Here is a 16,155-nt window from a genome sequence, read left to right as displayed (position 1 = left end):
CATAACTGAACATAATTATTTGAAGGTTGACTTTTTTTGTATTAAAAACACTTTTCTTTTATTGGTTGGATGAAATATGCAAATTTTTTGAGATGGGAATTTTGGGTTTTCATGAGCTGTATGCCAAAATCATCAATATTAAAACAATAAAAGGCTTGAACTACAGTTGTGTGTAATGAATCTAAAATATACGAAAGTCTAATGTTTATCAGTACATTACAGAAAATAATGAACTTTATCACAATATGCTAATTTTTTTGAGAAGGACCTGTACAACCTGTGACCCACATCAGACCTTTTCCATGATATTTTTATATTTTCCTTTGTGTTTTTAGCTCTAGCAATGTGTGTTTTCACAGAAAAAGATATTTGCAAACAAAAGAGGTCCACCAAGCCTACAGAGAGATGCAAATGTTTCAGACACGGTCGGCAGGGAGAAGCAAGAGCAGGTGGTTCAAGAGGACGAAGGTGAAGAGGAGGAAAAACAAAAGAAGATTGTCAGGTGATAAAAGATTGTAGTCAAACATTTTTTTTTTTTTTTTGCTGGATGGAGGCAGTGACACATGCTTCAGTAGATATATCAGAGAGACCGATATAAATAATTCAGGTATAAGATGTTTACTTTTAATACACAGCTGGAGAGGAGCAATGATTGAAGCTGACCAGGCTACAGAACCTCCACCCTCAGCCAATGAGAAAGAGGCAGCAGTGCCCCCAGCACCTGCCAACCCAGCTGGCACTGTCCCACTAGAAGGTCAGCACTGCTTGCTGTAATTCTAAGCAAACCTTTCTTGCTTTCAGGGTGCACTGAGAAGGTTTAAAAATTTCCCCTCAAACAGATTCTTTAACATAGCTTTGGCCAGTTCTACTATTATATGCTCTTTATAGCTCAGCATTTCTTTTTGACTTAAAGTTGAATGTTTCCAACTCACACCATGAAGACCTGCTGTGCTCAAAGCATCAACACATGACACAGAATTTCTACTTCATTTCTACTCTTTCTACTCCAAATAATAAGAATAAGAAGTATGCTGTTCAAAGAGCTTCCAGCAGGAGACACAGATGTAAGTTTACACTTTAATTATTCATTGTTATTCCTTTGCTTGTAGTTTCACCTGAAACTAGAGTGCGACTGGAGGCAGTGTGCGATGCCTTCAGACATGCTTGGAAAGGCTACAAGGACTTCGCCTGGGGTCACGATGAACTCAAGCCCATCTCCAAATCTTTTGGTGAATGGTTTGGACTGGGTCTGACGCTGATTGATGCTTTGGACACCATGTGGATTATGGGCCTAAAAGAAGGTATTATTTATATTATTACTTGTTTTAGGTTTTTTTTTTTTTTTTTTTTTTTTTTTGTTTGTTTTGGCTTTTGGGTTTGACGTTTTTTGGGGGGCTTGACATCATTGAAATTGTCTCTAAACTGATACCAAACGCGATATCCGTGTAGGATATTGCACAAAATTATTGTTATTTGTTATTTATGCTAAAACCATGAAATTGTGCTTATACTTGAACATATGACACCCCCCCCCCCCCCCCCCCCAATTAACAAGACTAGTTTGAAATAAAATAATTGTGTTATAGTGCTGCTGATTTTACTTTGACTAACCAAAAATTTCTCTATGCAAGAAAAAAAATCCACCAAGGAGATGTAGAGGTCCATCGTTGTAGCAGCTGCTAGCCTTCAAGCATAATTAGAGACATTACTTGTTGCTTGCATCACCCATCCATGGTCCATGAATAGTAATGTGGCAGGAGGAGTATGATCTATAATAATAATAATAATAATAATAGCAATAAAACAAATTTTGAAAACTGACTTTTTTCACGGAGTAATCTTCACCCTGTCAGACCAGCTAAGTCTCGTCTGACAGGGTTGGGTGTGCTCTGTAACTACACCACTCGATTGTGTTACTTGAAGTAAAACTCGGCCATACAGATGTACAGACTTTTTTTTTTTTGTGTCCTGTATCTCTTTATCACACTGTTGTAATTTACCTTTCTTGGCACAGAATTTGCAGAAGCAAAGACCTGGGTGGAGAAAGATCTGTCCTTTAACAAGAATGTGGATGTGAATTTATTTGAAACAACCATACGTATCCTGGGGGGGCTGCTGAGCACTTACCATCTAACAGGAGACCAGCTTTTCTTGGAAAAAGCTGTAAGTTGTCCTATAACAAAAATCGTCTCGCTTGTTACGTGAATTAGGGCTGTGAAATAAATTGAACCCATTAGAACATGCATGTACCATTTCTATAAACTAGAGTATAGTGTTTATAAGGTTAATCTTATTTTTTTTCTATATTTATAATTTATGTTTATCTAGTAAAATTGATCATCACAATGGTTTGCTGTACTTAGAATTCATCAGCTTCATTTTTTTCAAATAAATTCAATAATGCTTTAATCTTAGAACACGTACGTGGTGACTTCCTCTTTAATTCAGTCTCTTCTCTACACTTAAAGAAAGACATTGGCTCCAGATTGATGCCTGCCTTCAAAACACCTTCAAAGATTCCCTTCTCAGATGTCAACATTGGAAAGGGAACAGCACATCCTCCCAGATGGACATCAGACAGTACGCTCGCTGAAGTCACAAGCATTCAGCTGGAATTCAGAGAGCTGAGCCGCCTCACTCAGGACCCACAGTATCAGGTTAGGACACCACAAAGCTCTGCACTACAGTAAAATGTATTGTAATCTGTATTTTTGAGATGGAGTGACAAATAAACAATTAATGTGGTAAGATGATGTGTTTCAGTTCAGTTAAAATCTGACGTTGTGTACCCATCACTCGTTCTCTGGGGATTGAAGTGACAAGCATAAATTTATGCCTAAAGAAGTTCAGCCCGGTCTGACATGAACTTAAATAGTTTCTGTCACATCCAGAGACAGACATGTGTGCCAGCTTTTGATGAGCCTTAAAGTGCAAAAAATGAAACATGAACCAAAACATGAGCAGTAAGTGAACAGAGGCTGTTGGTTTCATGTCATCTCATTAGTCCCATTCCTCGCTTTTGTCTCTCCAGGAGGCTGTGAATGAGGTAATGACGCTGGTCCACAAACTGCCCGGCAAACATGACGGACTGGTGCCCATGTTCATCAATACCAACAACGGCCAGTTCACCCACAAAGGAGTCTTCACACTTGGTGCCCGGGCAGACAGCTACTATGAATACCTGCTCAAACAGTGGATTCAGGGAGGCAAAACAGAAGACAAGTGAGTACAGCTTTTCAGTTTGCCATTGTTTTTCCATGATTCTGTGGGAAAGTGCCAGACTGCTAAAGCTTCAACTGCAGAACTAAAAAATGTAATAAACCTTCATCAGTCTATGTGTGTCTCACCTAAGATGAACTGTACTCGATCCTTTTGTTTTCCGTGTAGTATTTAAAAGGTATAAGGGCCTTAAAGATCAAAAGGGTGTGTCTAACAGATGAACAGGAAGTGTTGCAATGTAATAAACTTGAGATTTACAAGCAGTTTGCTAACTAATCTTAGAAAGATGTTGATTGTCCTCGTTTTCAGTCAGACTCATAGCTAGGATATACAAGATTCCTAAAAAAACCCATCAAAAAACAAAAACATCAAGAAACACAAATTTCCACAACATGTTTTGAAGAGCAAAATATTTTGAACACATGCAGAAATCTTGCTGAGCTTTTAAAGTACAGTTTGACTTTAACTCATTTGTGAATGGATACCACATGCTCTGAATAGATTTGTGATGTCAAGATCAAAGCTCTTGGGTGGCAGCAGACAGTCTGTTGCTGAACTTCTTGTTCTTCTCGCCTTTGTGACTCTGGCTTTATATTTTGGTTTTGTCATGATCAGTTGAGATTTTTGAACTGTGTTTTATGTTGGCAACAAAAGTTAGTGCACTTTATCAAGTGAGTATTACAGTGTCCCAAACCACATTACTGCAGACTGACTAATCATATGATAATGTCTGTTATGTATAGAGATGGCACGATACCACTTTGTTATGACCGATACGATATCATAAATTTGGATATGTGCTGATACCGATATGAATCCAATATAGTGGGTTTTTTTAATCAATAAAATGTTTTTTTTAATATCTTGCTGCATTTTGTATAAGTTCATACTCAAGTTTAAATAAACAACAACACTAAAGCTATTCTGTTATACCTGTATGTAAAAAATACACTGCACCCAAAATATTTCATAGTTCAGCAATACTGATCAATCTAATAAACTTAAACCTACTCCATCCTTCCTATTCTGGTATTTTAAAGAGTACTTAGCAGAAATCTTAAGCAACCTAACTAATAGGGTTCCAACTCCCAGCAAAAAAAAAAAGAAAAAAGGGAACCACCCCCAACCTCCACCTCATGATGCTTAATCGACATAATCAACTTTGTAATCAACTGCTCTGCCACCTGTAGCTCAGGTGGCAGAGCAGGTCAGCCACTAATCAGAAGGTCGGTGGTTCGATCCCAGGATGCCTCCTGGCTGCATGCCAAATATCCTTGGGCAAGATACTAACCCCATGTTTGCCTACTGGTGGTGGTCAGAGGGCCCGGTGGCGCAAGTGTCCGGCAGCCTTGCCTCTGTCAGTGCGCCCCAGGGCAGCTGTGGCTACAATGTAGCTTGCCTTCACCAGTGTGTGAATGTGTGAATGACTGATTGTAGTGTAAAGCGCTTTGGGGTCCTTAGGGACTAGTAAAGCACTATACAAATACAGGCCATTTAATTTGATGCAGTGTGGGGAAAAAAATGCACAGAAATAAAATATTTTTTTAAATAATTAAATAGATTCAACATCTTCCTTCAACAGAACAGCAGACTGCACAGATGGTACCTTCCCAAAGGAAAAAGTAATATAGCTTACTAGGGCATATTAGACTTAACAGTTACTATATACAGTAATGGACTTTGGTTGTAAGATTCAGATAATTATTGATTAAAAGCTCGACATTTTAAATGAGAATAAGAAAGAAAAGTATGTCTTTGTGCCCCCTTTTCCCTGTTAATGCCCTATCGGCCCCCCTGGCTAAACTTTGCTAGATCCGCCCCTGCACAGTTACCAGCCGTCAGCTGCATAGAAAAGGATCCTGGTGTAGAAAGTAATATTAAATACATTCTAACAACAGCTTATCAAGCTTAAACGTGCTGCTGTTGTTCAGCCGCTGGTTTCCTCTTTCTGGCGCAAAGTGGGCAATAAACAAACAAGAGAGACGGACTCGCGAGTCGCGACAGAAAAGCCGATCAGCTGATCATTAACCAGTTTCAGATTGAAGTAGCAGCAAGAAGAGGCAGTCGCTCCAGGTATCGGTTGTTAAGCTTAACGCGGGAATGCTTTACAAACATTCAGAGATGAACTTACACACTTGCTTTACTTCTCTCTGGGATAACTTTCTCAGAGATGAAATGCTGGTTTGGTAGCAGGCTTCAAAAACACACAGCCGCTCTATCACGTGAGCACACTGCTCCGACGTGCTACGGTTATGAGCCGAGTTACGCCGTGTCGCAAGTTTTGTGAGGTGCTTTTTTTTTTTTTTTTTTTTTTTTTTTTTTTTTTTTTTATATTTAATGGATCGGATTACATTTTTTTTTTTATTTCTCTCCGATATCCGATCCAGTAATTTACGTCAATATCGGACCGATACGTAATATCGGATCGGTCCATCTCTAGTTATGTATGTTGCTAATTTTCCTCTTTATGTGTATGCTTTGTTCAGTCTGTTGGAGGACTACCTTGAGGCCATAGAGGGAGTGAAAAAACACCTGGTGAGACAGACGGGACCCAGCAAGTTGACCTTTGTCGGAGAGTTGTCCCACAACCGCTTCAATCCTAAGATGGTAGAGATACTTATTCAGAGTCATTGACAAGATAAGGTGGTCTTGAATTCAATGCGCTTGTTTGTTCGGGGTTATTTTTTATAATGCCATCGTCAGTCAACCATAGACAAACTGCCTTGTTAAATCAATCACCCGTTGTGCTTGAGCTAAATCTGTATCAATAAAAAGTCCCATGACACTCATTAGCTGGTCGATTTTTGGCTATCATTAATCTATCATTGTTTCTCAGCCTCTTCTTTGTGGACTGTATCTCTCACTCTGCAGGATCACCTGGTATGTTTCCTGCCAGGGACTCTTGCTCTTGGGGCCCACAACGGCCTCCCAGGGGATCATATGGATCTGGCTGTGCAGCTGATGGAGACCTGTCACCAGATGTACAAGCAGATGGAGACTGGACTGAGCCCAGAGATCGCACACTTCAGCCTGCAGGCCAGTGATGGGAGTGATGTTATTGTGAAGGTGAGACTCAACTTATTGATCATCCATCCATCCATCCATCTTCATCCGCTTTATCCGAGGCCGGGTCGCGGGGGCAGCAGCCTAAGTAAAGAGGCCCAGACCTCCCTCTCCCCAGCCACCTCCTCCAGCTTATCCGGGGGAACACCAAGGCGTTCCCAGGCCAGCCGAGAGATATAATCTCTCCAGCGTGTCCTGGGTCTGCCCCAGGGCCTCCTCCCAGTGGGACATGCCTGGAACACCTCACCCAGGAGGCGCCCAGGGGGCATCCTTGTCAGATGCCCGAACCACCTCAGCTGGCTCCTTTCGATGTGGAGCAGCAGCGGCTCTACTCTGAGCCCCTCCCGGATGGCTGAACTTCTCACCCTATCTCTAAGGGAGAGGCCAGCCACCCTTCGGAGGAAGCTCATTTCTGCCGCTTGTATCCGCGATCTCGTTCTTTCGGTCACTACCCACAGCTCGTGGCCATAGGTGAGGGAGGGACGTAGATCGACCGGTAAATTGAGAGCTTCGCTTTTACACTCAGCTCCCTCTTCACCACGACGGACCGGTGCAGCGTCCGCATCACTGCAGCTGCAGCCCCAATCCGTCTGTCGATCTCCGGCTCCCTTCTCCCTTCTTATTGATCATCTTATGTCTTATTTTACTATTATTGTTAAATGTATTATTACATTAATCACATGTAGAAGTGTCTTTTGGTTTTTGTATTCCCTAATTTTCAGTGTGGCTTGTATGTAATTATTACTTACTGTTACTGTATGGAGGTGTGTCCCACCAGAGTGGGAATGCTTAAATGTGGTATGGAGATGTAGGGCACTATGCTATGATATCTGGTTGCTGGATCTCGCTGACTGATGTTTACCTAGTAGACCAAAAGCAATCAAACACTTCCTCCAAGCATTATTTTTCATGTTAATCTTGTAGTTTATGTAGGCTGGATACTCAGAGAACAGCTGTATTTACTCTCTTGTAGTCCAGCACAGACACAAGCAGCTAAGAAGCGGCTGCTAGTGAGTGTAGATTTTGACCTCCCCTTCACCCCCTGTGATCGTGCAGCTGGGAAAAAGTGATGTTGACCAGCACAAAGGTTTTGCTTGGTGAACATTTTAGAACTCTCTACAACCACATATGATTTAAACCAGCGGCCCCCAACCCCCGGGCCTCGTACCGGTCCGTGAGTCATTTGGTACCGGGCCGTGAGAGTTGAGGCTCAGGTGTGAAATGTATGGTTTTCAGGGGTTTTATCGGTTTTCAGCGTTATTTTGTTATCGTTTTTATCGTTAACTCGGTTTTCCTGAGTCTTTTCACGTGTGTTATGAATAAATCTTTTTTCGGTACACGTACTAGTTTTATTTTGTTGTATTTATCTGCAACACCTTGAAGGCCGGTCCGTGAAAATATTGTCGGGCATAAACCGGTCGGTGGCGCAAAAAAGGTTGGGGACCGCTGATTTAAACGTCTTTATTTATTTGAATTTATAGATCTGCATTGCGAAACAGTCTTTGTTATTTCTTTGTATTAAAAGCACAATATTTAACGAGCTGCAATAACCGAGAGTAAAGCACACCCACTGAGAGTTCTTGACCCTTTTGAGGGAAATTTTAATCAGTGAGTTTATGTTTGTTGTCAAAGTCATGACTGTACCCTCCTTAACCCTCCTCAAAGCTCATTTCATTTTTCATTAACAGCTTGTAGGTTTATATGGTTACTGTTCTCTGCTCTGCCACTTCTATGAATATTAAAATACGGTTCTGAAACATTTCAGGAGCTCATTTAAATTCTGTTATAAAAACTAAGGAAGGCGTTTGAAATTCTCAAGGATTTTACACATTGTGTGAGTGTGCACCTGACGTTTCTGGACACAAGTTGCTTTTAGACATGATTTTGACATTAAACACGCTCAGTCTAGGTATTTTGTGTAGGTACTGTAAGGTAGAAAGTAGTATAATAATACAGAGAAGCTTGGGGTTTACAGAGTCGGACTTCATTGCTGTCCAGATGTCTGTTGTGCAGTCACTGAGTTTTGATCCTCCCTGCTCTTAGCTTGTATTTAATCTTAACTGTAGCCTTGCTGCTCTTATAAGATGTCATCAAAATGGTATTTTTCATTTTCTGTGGGACTGACTGGTTGTATTAAGGGTCAAGCTGAAACACTGATCTTTATGTCATCTTTTTTTTTTGTTGTTTTTATTGTACAATGTTCTGACAACTTCTCCTGTACACTTCAGCCTGCAGACAGACACAACCTGCTGAGACCAGAAACTGTGGAAAGTCTCTTCTACATGTACAGATTCACCAAAGATGCCAAGTACAGAGACTGGGGATGGGACATGCTGCAGAGTTTCAATAAGTACACAAAGGTACAGACAGCTGAATATGGATCATATTATGCGTTTTCATTACTAGCCAGTAAATGAATCTGATTTTTTTGGGGGGGTAAATTTGTACTTTGAACATTGGCTTTAATCATTTAAAAGTCCAGTCCAGTTGCAGTTTTCTTAAGTTTTTGATCATAAAAGAAAATGATTAGGTTCACACACTTATTTCAACTTACAAAAATAAAAAGTAAAGCAGTGCAGACTGATTACTGATGGAGAAAAGAAAAGACCACAGTTCAATGTCTCCCTCTCTTGTGGCTTCACAGTGCATGCACGGAAAGCTGATTGTTTTTCATGTGTAAAACTTTGGGCAGCATTGGAAAAGTTTAATTTGCATTATGATATATTTTCTGCTTCCCAATGGGGAAATTAACTTTCTGATTAGGTGCCTCTATTGTTGCAGGTCTCTGGTGGTGGCTACACATCCATTAACAACGTCCGCGACCCACTTAGCACCGGGCCCCGGGACAAGATGGAGAGTTTCTTCTTGGGAGAGACATTGAAGTACTTCTATCTGCTCTTCTCTGATGACATGGAGCTTCTCAGTCTAGACAAGTATGTCTTTAACACAGAAGCTCATCCTCTCCCCATATGGCCCTCTCCACCTAAGTGAATACACTGGAGACATCAGTGAAAATCAGGCCCGTGGAGTCAGGTGCATCTCTAAGTCTCCGTCCAAGCTGAACTGCTGTGTGAAAGCAGATCTGTGCTGTCTGCCTGATATGTAAAGGAGTTTAATTTGTTTTGGGGGGTTTTGTTAATTTTTCCTAAGGAAAAGGTTAGTGACAGAGCTGGTCTCTAATGTAAAAAAAACAACAACAACTTTTTAAAACTCAGATCAAGCTACCGGGAACACTTTTATTTAGTACTTGGGTGACTGAGAATCTTCTTGTTTGTTCATTTTTGCTATGTGAGTTCAAAAACTCTCATTAGTCCTACATGTTGAGGAGTCCTGGCTGTTTAGGTGTCTGTTGACTCTCATGCTTGAAGGGCAGTGATTGAAATGTTTTGAGCACGTTCAGCTGAATTTTATATTTAAACGTTTGGCTCTAGTGTGTGAGTGTGGTGTGACGCATAGTTATCTTTACACTGGCACTTATTCACATATAAAAATGACACAAGTCAAAAACCCCTCAGGATTTTGTTACTCCGTGTGGCCCTATACCCCTGTGTGTGGGAGCTATGGGCTACTGCAGCACACAGGGGATCAGTTCCAGGTCACAAGTCAGTGCCTAGCTGCAGAGGAAATCAGAGCTTTCCTAATACTGAACATTTATGTCTTTGATTTAAAAAAAAAAGTCTTCAAGTAAAATAATAGGACAAATACCGATTTTTACACCCTCATGCTGTGCAGCTTCCAGCTGTTGACCTCTGTTACTTTTCATTGCTCTTTTTTGTTTTTTGTCTTCTTCTATATCACTTTTACACTTTTTAGCTGTGATTTACATGATTCTGCAAAATAAAGAGTTAAATGAATTAAATTCCTGAACAGCCATATCTGTGTTTGTAAAGAAAAATGTGGCTGTTGTTTACGATCTTTACCTTTTTTGTGTAGCATTAAAGCAGTCGTGGTTCTTTAGGTGTTACCTGTGTGCCAGTAAACTGGCTCTACAGATGTAATAACGATGTAATAAGTCTTGAATAATAATCTTGGCACAAGAAGCTTTGCAGTCTTTGTTCTTTCAGAGTACGTGTTTGATCAAACTTTGGTTGAATGCACTTACTAAAATGCAATACTGTAACCACCACTCATTTGAGCTTCTTGTGTACTTTACAAAAAAAAGGTGTCATCAATGACCTGCAATTAGATCATGGAGTCATGGCCTGGAATATAACCCCCCCCCCATTAATAAATAAATACACAAAGTGTCAATTGCCCCCCCTTGAAGCTATGTTAGCAGATCAGCCAGTATTTGGCAGGAAGTTTAATGCTTACTGTATATTTAGGCACTTTATGTTTCAAAGTGAAGATGCTAAACTGTTTGATAGAGAACCCCTATTAGTAAGCCCTTGGCCACAGGGGGAAGGAAGAACTCACTTTTTTTGAGAAGGGGAGATGGACACAAGCGGGCTTAGGGAGATGCAGTCATTTATTATTATTATTATTATTATAGATATATTATTGTGATATTGAATATATTTGCACTTGCAGTGCTTAACAAATTTATTAGCCTGTCACAAAAAGAAGAATACACAAATATTTAAGAAATCGTTGAAAAGCTTGAACAAAATTCTTATTTTTATACCCAAATCTGAGCTGGCAAACTGGACTTGAAGGAAGTCAGAATTTAAGCATAATGTTCAATCACATAATCTATTTTTTGTGTTCAGTAATGCAAATAAATGGAATTTGGCTTCTTAAATTAATATATATAAATATATACGTATATATTTGCATTTGCAGCATTAAAAACATATTGGTTAAAAGGCATAAAAATGACTAATTACCAATGTGGGTAATTTAGGGAAGCTGTGGAATAAACACTCAGTGATTGTTTAATAGACTTGTTAAGCACAATATATTCCATAAAGGGAAATTTCTATGGTTGCCATACAGTTTTAAGCTGGTAGTCACTTTAAGTTTAGATGCAAACAAACCTACTAACATTATCATTCCAGTATCCAGTATTTGGCCCTGATATCATTTTTCTCTGTAAATTAGATTTGGAAACAAGGAGGTCATGTTATATTCAAGGGCTAGAGCACTTGGATTCAATAAAACATCATACTGTTTCTGTATGGAGTACCAGTACAACACATTCTTGTACTGCAGTGTTTTGGCTGGTGAGTTTCTAATGCGACAAATTCTCGTTATAAGAGGAAGCAGGTATTCTCTTCATTACAGCGGTGGCGCTCACCTGCAACCTCTGCAAACAGCTCTGTATCAGATGATCAGGAGCTCATTGTTTGGTTGTTTTTATCTAGAAATGTGTTCCTTTTTAGTTCTGTTCTGTTATCAGCTAAAGTAAAAGCCACTCCATCAGATATGCTTTATTTCCCTTGACTAAACATTTTGTAAATCTGTATTTTTCAGTGCCATTCTGAGCTTCATGTGGGCCAGAAAACAAAGGCATTACTCTACTTGTATTTGGACCACCTTCCCCTAGTTTAGTACTGTGTAGGCTGAAATTGTGGCTTATGGGTTTGAGAGTTTAATTAACAAATTTGTGCTGGGTTCATTAGGCGACAGCGTATCTCCCTCAACTCTGACTGTGGAGAGGATTCAAAAGTCTTTCATTCAGGATATTTGTTCACAAAGCCAAATGTCACAGCCAGATTTTGCAGACTTCCCTCAGAGGCAAAACTGGCTGAAACTGACTCAAATCAATCTGCTTTCATGGTCACTTTAAATTTGTTCCGTTTTGGTACCACAGCAGTCGTGGAGATTCTTGTAAGACCCATGTAAATTGGCAATGATGTATTTATAGAAAGTCTTTAAGAGTTTCTGAAGCCCATGCTGCATTGCCACCGAAATACATTCTTTATGAATGCAAATGACTTCCTACTATCTCCTGACGTCTTCCCTGGGACTCTGTCAAATACTCAAGTTTTATGGTGGAAATAGACGGAGATACTAGTCTGACAAAAAGCTTGCAGGGAAAAAAAATCTGTTTAATGCTTGACAGTGAAGAGACTGAAGCTATGAGGGATAGTCCATATACACGTGGGTTTGACATGGCTCAGGGACTCTTTGCCAACAGGAGTGTAAAATGGCCTATTCGTCAAAAACAAATGTTAAAAATATGTGGTAAATGTGATCGGTCATTATGGTTTCCTTTTACTGGGCTAATACAACAAATAGCTGGCCATTCTAATGTTCTAATGACATGTTTAAGATTTGTATTTTTTAAAACTCGTCTATCCAAGGTACTGATGGCAACGTGTCTTCCGTCCATCTGTCCACAATTCACAAGAATCACTACTCCAAGAATATTGGTCATATTTTAGTGAAACTTGCACACCATGAAACCAGACTGAGGGCATATTGGTCATTTAATGACCACTTTTAAATTTTTACACGAATCACTACTCCTTCTAGAGTATTGGTCAGATTTTAGTGAAAGTATATTAATTTGTCCTGGGTATGATTGTTTGCCAGTTTCCTTGACCTTTTAATTTCTCAAAAGTTTGTGCAATGTAGTTTTTATTCTGTACTCTGAACATTAAAATAAATTATGATTTGTGATTTTTGTTTAACAGTTTTTTTTTAAATATGTGATTTATTCTAATTTATGATGATTGATTCAGTTTTTGTTTATTGATCATGAGATGTCAGATCTATCATATGCCTATATTGGGCCATATGGGATGCCTGTTTTCCTTATGGTAATGATAGGAAAAAATCTATTTCATAGACTGATCCAGTGCACTGTAAGCACTGCTTTAAAGATAGTTGATCACAGACTGCTTCTGATTTGTATCTGTTTTTGAACTAGATGAAATGTCAAGGCCCACTTGTAAAGTGGTCCTATGTTGCTTTTCTTTATGTTTTGACATATACTGTTACAGTTAGACTTTGATCAATATATATCGGTCCCAACGAAATCATCAGTCTTGACTGATGGCCAATATTAGCCATTTATCGATATGTTGATTTTGACATTTAAAATGGCCACAAATGAAAATTTAAAAGCAGAGTTGGAAGAAACACCCTTCAGCAATGTTATGGGTTTTGCAAAGTTGATCTGGGCAGAGCAGAAATGAGTATTCCACATCTGACGGCAAAACAAAATTATTTTTAAAATCCATCCATTTTCTGCCTCTTACCCAAATCGGGGTCACCTGGGCAGCAGCCTAAGCAGAAAAGCCTGGACCTCCCTCTCCCTGGGCAACCTTCTTCAGCACATACAGGACTAAATTATCTTAGTAACGACTAAAGGACTTTGGTAAGGATTTAAAAAAAAAAAAAAAAAAAAAACTATGCGCAACAAGTGTTAGGAAAATCAATTTAATGTCTTTAATCACATATTAAATATGGCCAAATTTTCAAATAATGCGCTTAGGCTGAGGCTAATTATCTCCATCTATCGTTATGACCACAGAAGCCCTGCATACCTGCCTTTCAGACTTTGGTTGTTACATGCAAATAAAACAATCAAGGAAGGTTATTTAAAAGGAGAAGGAAAGGAATCAAAACAAGTTGTTTTAGAGTGCGAAGCAAAAGATAAATGAACATTATTTTTAACTGTGAACAACAAAGGGACTCCAGTAGAGTCCAAGAGTAAAGATATGGAGCTAGAAATTAGCATAATGGGTCCGCTCAAACATCATGTTAATAAGCTTCATCCACCAGAGAGCCATACTGACCCACATATTTGAATGTACACTACTGTTGCCACTGTTCTGCTGTGCCTGTTTGGATGTATATTGTGCTTTGGTGGTTTTGTTTCCTCTTTTGTGTAATTACTGCTGCTGGAGTGGAAGTTTGAGCACAGAAAAATTAAAAGTCGGGCTTGTATTTTTAATCAGGGTGGGTGGATGACAAAAAGTGGTGTAAATATTTTTAATGTAAATTGTTTCCTACAGAATTAAATCTGTCCTGTTTTCTGAGCCTTTTCTCGTCTTAATATTGTGTAACGTCATGTTGAAAAAATGTAATTGAAAGATGCTATTTTTGTTTTGCTATGTTGGCTTTTTTCCCGTTTTTGTTGTTTTTGTTGTTGTTTTTCAAGGCATAACCATTGTCACACCAGCTCGTCAAAGAGTTGAGAGATTCAGTATGAACCAAACTGTTTGACCGACTGGCAGACAAACATTGCCATAGCCTCTCTCTCTTTTGTCTCCTGTATAATCTCTATTTTTCCCACATATAATTTGCAAAGAGTTTTGCAGAAGCTGAATCCTGTAAGCAGCTGGCTTTAAGGGAAGTTTAACATTTACTGAGACTGATGTCTGTTGACTGAGTTTTTCTTTCCTCCCTCACTGCACAGTAGCAAGGGGATAATTAAATCTCCTAGCATCTGTTCTACACCGTCTCATTTAGTTTTCTATGGTTTATAATTCAATTTTTAATTCCTGCTGTATAAGAAATGAAAGATGAGCCGTGTTAACGTGTCTTAAGATATGTATTTAACCTTGCGTGTTAATTGTGCCACGCTTCAACTGCACTTATTATGGTGGCACCATGACAGTGTAAAAGTCAAACACGGCTTGTGTGTCAGAAAGTGAACCCCAAATGGAGTTGGTTTATGCCTCCATTATTTTTAATGGACACTAGAGGGCAAAATGTGTGATTGGATAAAGAGCTCTCTTCCTGTTGAAGTCTATGGTGAAAACGGACACAAACTCTTATGAGTTTATTCTCAGTCACTCAATTGGAATGATGCAGAGTTAAACGTTAAGTCTGTTTTGCACGTTTTGGTCATTCTAAAATTCAGAAAAGATGATACTCCATGAAATGCTCAATGGCTAATGACTGGTAATTCATTCATCTTTCATACAGTGTATGGATGGTATAACACAGCTTTATCATATTGTAATTATTTTTTGTCCCTAATTGTACAAAAAGTCTTTGGTAAAGTGTTTTGTTTTTTTTTTTTTCTCTTAAACGTGTACATGAAGTGAAATGGATTCGACAAATGTTATATTTCAAAATCTTGTCTTTTTTTTTTTCTTTTTGAGAAGCGATTGTACAATTTAATGTACAGTATTTGTAAAAACTATTTTAATTGCTGATTGGCAGAATATACCACTTGTGATTATGTCTGCTATATTTTTCATGAAATGTGGGCAATAAAACGTGAGCACTGACTGTCGGTTCCTGCCTGCACAGGCTCCTGCTCCGACTGTCACCTTGTCGGGGACCTAAGACGTGGATCAATTTTGTTTATGCTGCTTCAGTCGACTGATTGAGCCACTTGAGGAAAAAAAACAACACACAGCTTCACATGGCCGTCACTTTACTTCACTGTGACAGAGCCCACAAGTCGATTAATCATTTCTGTAAGACATGCAGATGAGTTTTTTTCAAAGCTTATAATGTTTTGACACTTTCTTGGTTTGTTCTTTGCTTTTCCTAGAGCATTTTTCATTTTCTCAAATCTCCACAGGTGACTGATTTAGCACTTTGTAACTCAAATTGTGGCTTATTGAAATGTTCGCTGAAGTCAGACTTTTTTCATGCCCACTGAATTTTCCAATAAAGCTTTTCAGTGCAACGTTTTCTCATTCTGCATCCAATAATTCAAACTTTAGAAAAGCTGGTTTTCTGTGTTATAGATATCTTTTCCCTTCCCGTCTCTTCCTATTGAACTCTATGGATGTCTTTGCAGATATGAATGGCTGGGTGCTGGTGCATGCCGCCTTGTCATGACCATTTGCCGCATTATGCAAGTCTTGAGCCAGTCTTAATATTTTGTTTCCAAAGAACCAGACATGCCCTGCTGCAGACTGGTGACCTGCACCCCGCCTATCACGACTATGATAGCTGGAAACTTTTGAAAAGGATAAGAGGAAGAGAATGGAAGGAACCAGACGTTCTTGTAATTCTGAAAAG

The 16,155-nt window shown here is 39.2% G+C and overlaps 1 protein-coding gene across 1 annotated transcript in view; it reads left to right on the top strand.

The window, feature by feature from the left end:
• man1b1a (mannosidase, alpha, class 1B, member 1a) overlaps window positions 1–15,411 on the top strand; it is a 29,950-nt gene extending 14,539 nt beyond the window's left edge. The window contains exons 5-14 of the mRNA XM_080876054.1: window positions 360–502; window positions 636–754; window positions 1,110–1,301; window positions 2,015–2,163; window positions 2,469–2,657; window positions 3,032–3,222; window positions 5,706–5,826; window positions 6,091–6,285; window positions 8,511–8,642; window positions 9,064–15,411. Of these exons, the coding sequence (XP_080732180.1) occupies window positions 360–502; window positions 636–754; window positions 1,110–1,301; window positions 2,015–2,163; window positions 2,469–2,657; window positions 3,032–3,222; window positions 5,706–5,826; window positions 6,091–6,285; window positions 8,511–8,642; window positions 9,064–9,273 (1,641 nt within the window). The 3' untranslated portion in view covers window positions 9,274–15,411. The remainder of the gene's footprint in view (window positions 1–359; window positions 503–635; window positions 755–1,109; window positions 1,302–2,014; window positions 2,164–2,468; window positions 2,658–3,031; window positions 3,223–5,705; window positions 5,827–6,090; window positions 6,286–8,510; window positions 8,643–9,063) is intronic.
• Window positions 15,412–16,155: the final 744 nt, after the last annotated feature.

This window comes from Rhamphochromis sp. 'chilingali' (genome assembly GCF_963969265.1).
Source record: "Rhamphochromis sp. 'chilingali' genome assembly, chromosome: 2".
Taxonomy (NCBI): domain Eukaryota; kingdom Metazoa; phylum Chordata; class Actinopteri; order Cichliformes; family Cichlidae; genus Rhamphochromis; species Rhamphochromis sp. 'chilingali'.
The sequence above is the reverse complement of the archived record's forward strand: the minus strand, read 5'-3'. Positions and strand labels throughout refer to the sequence as shown.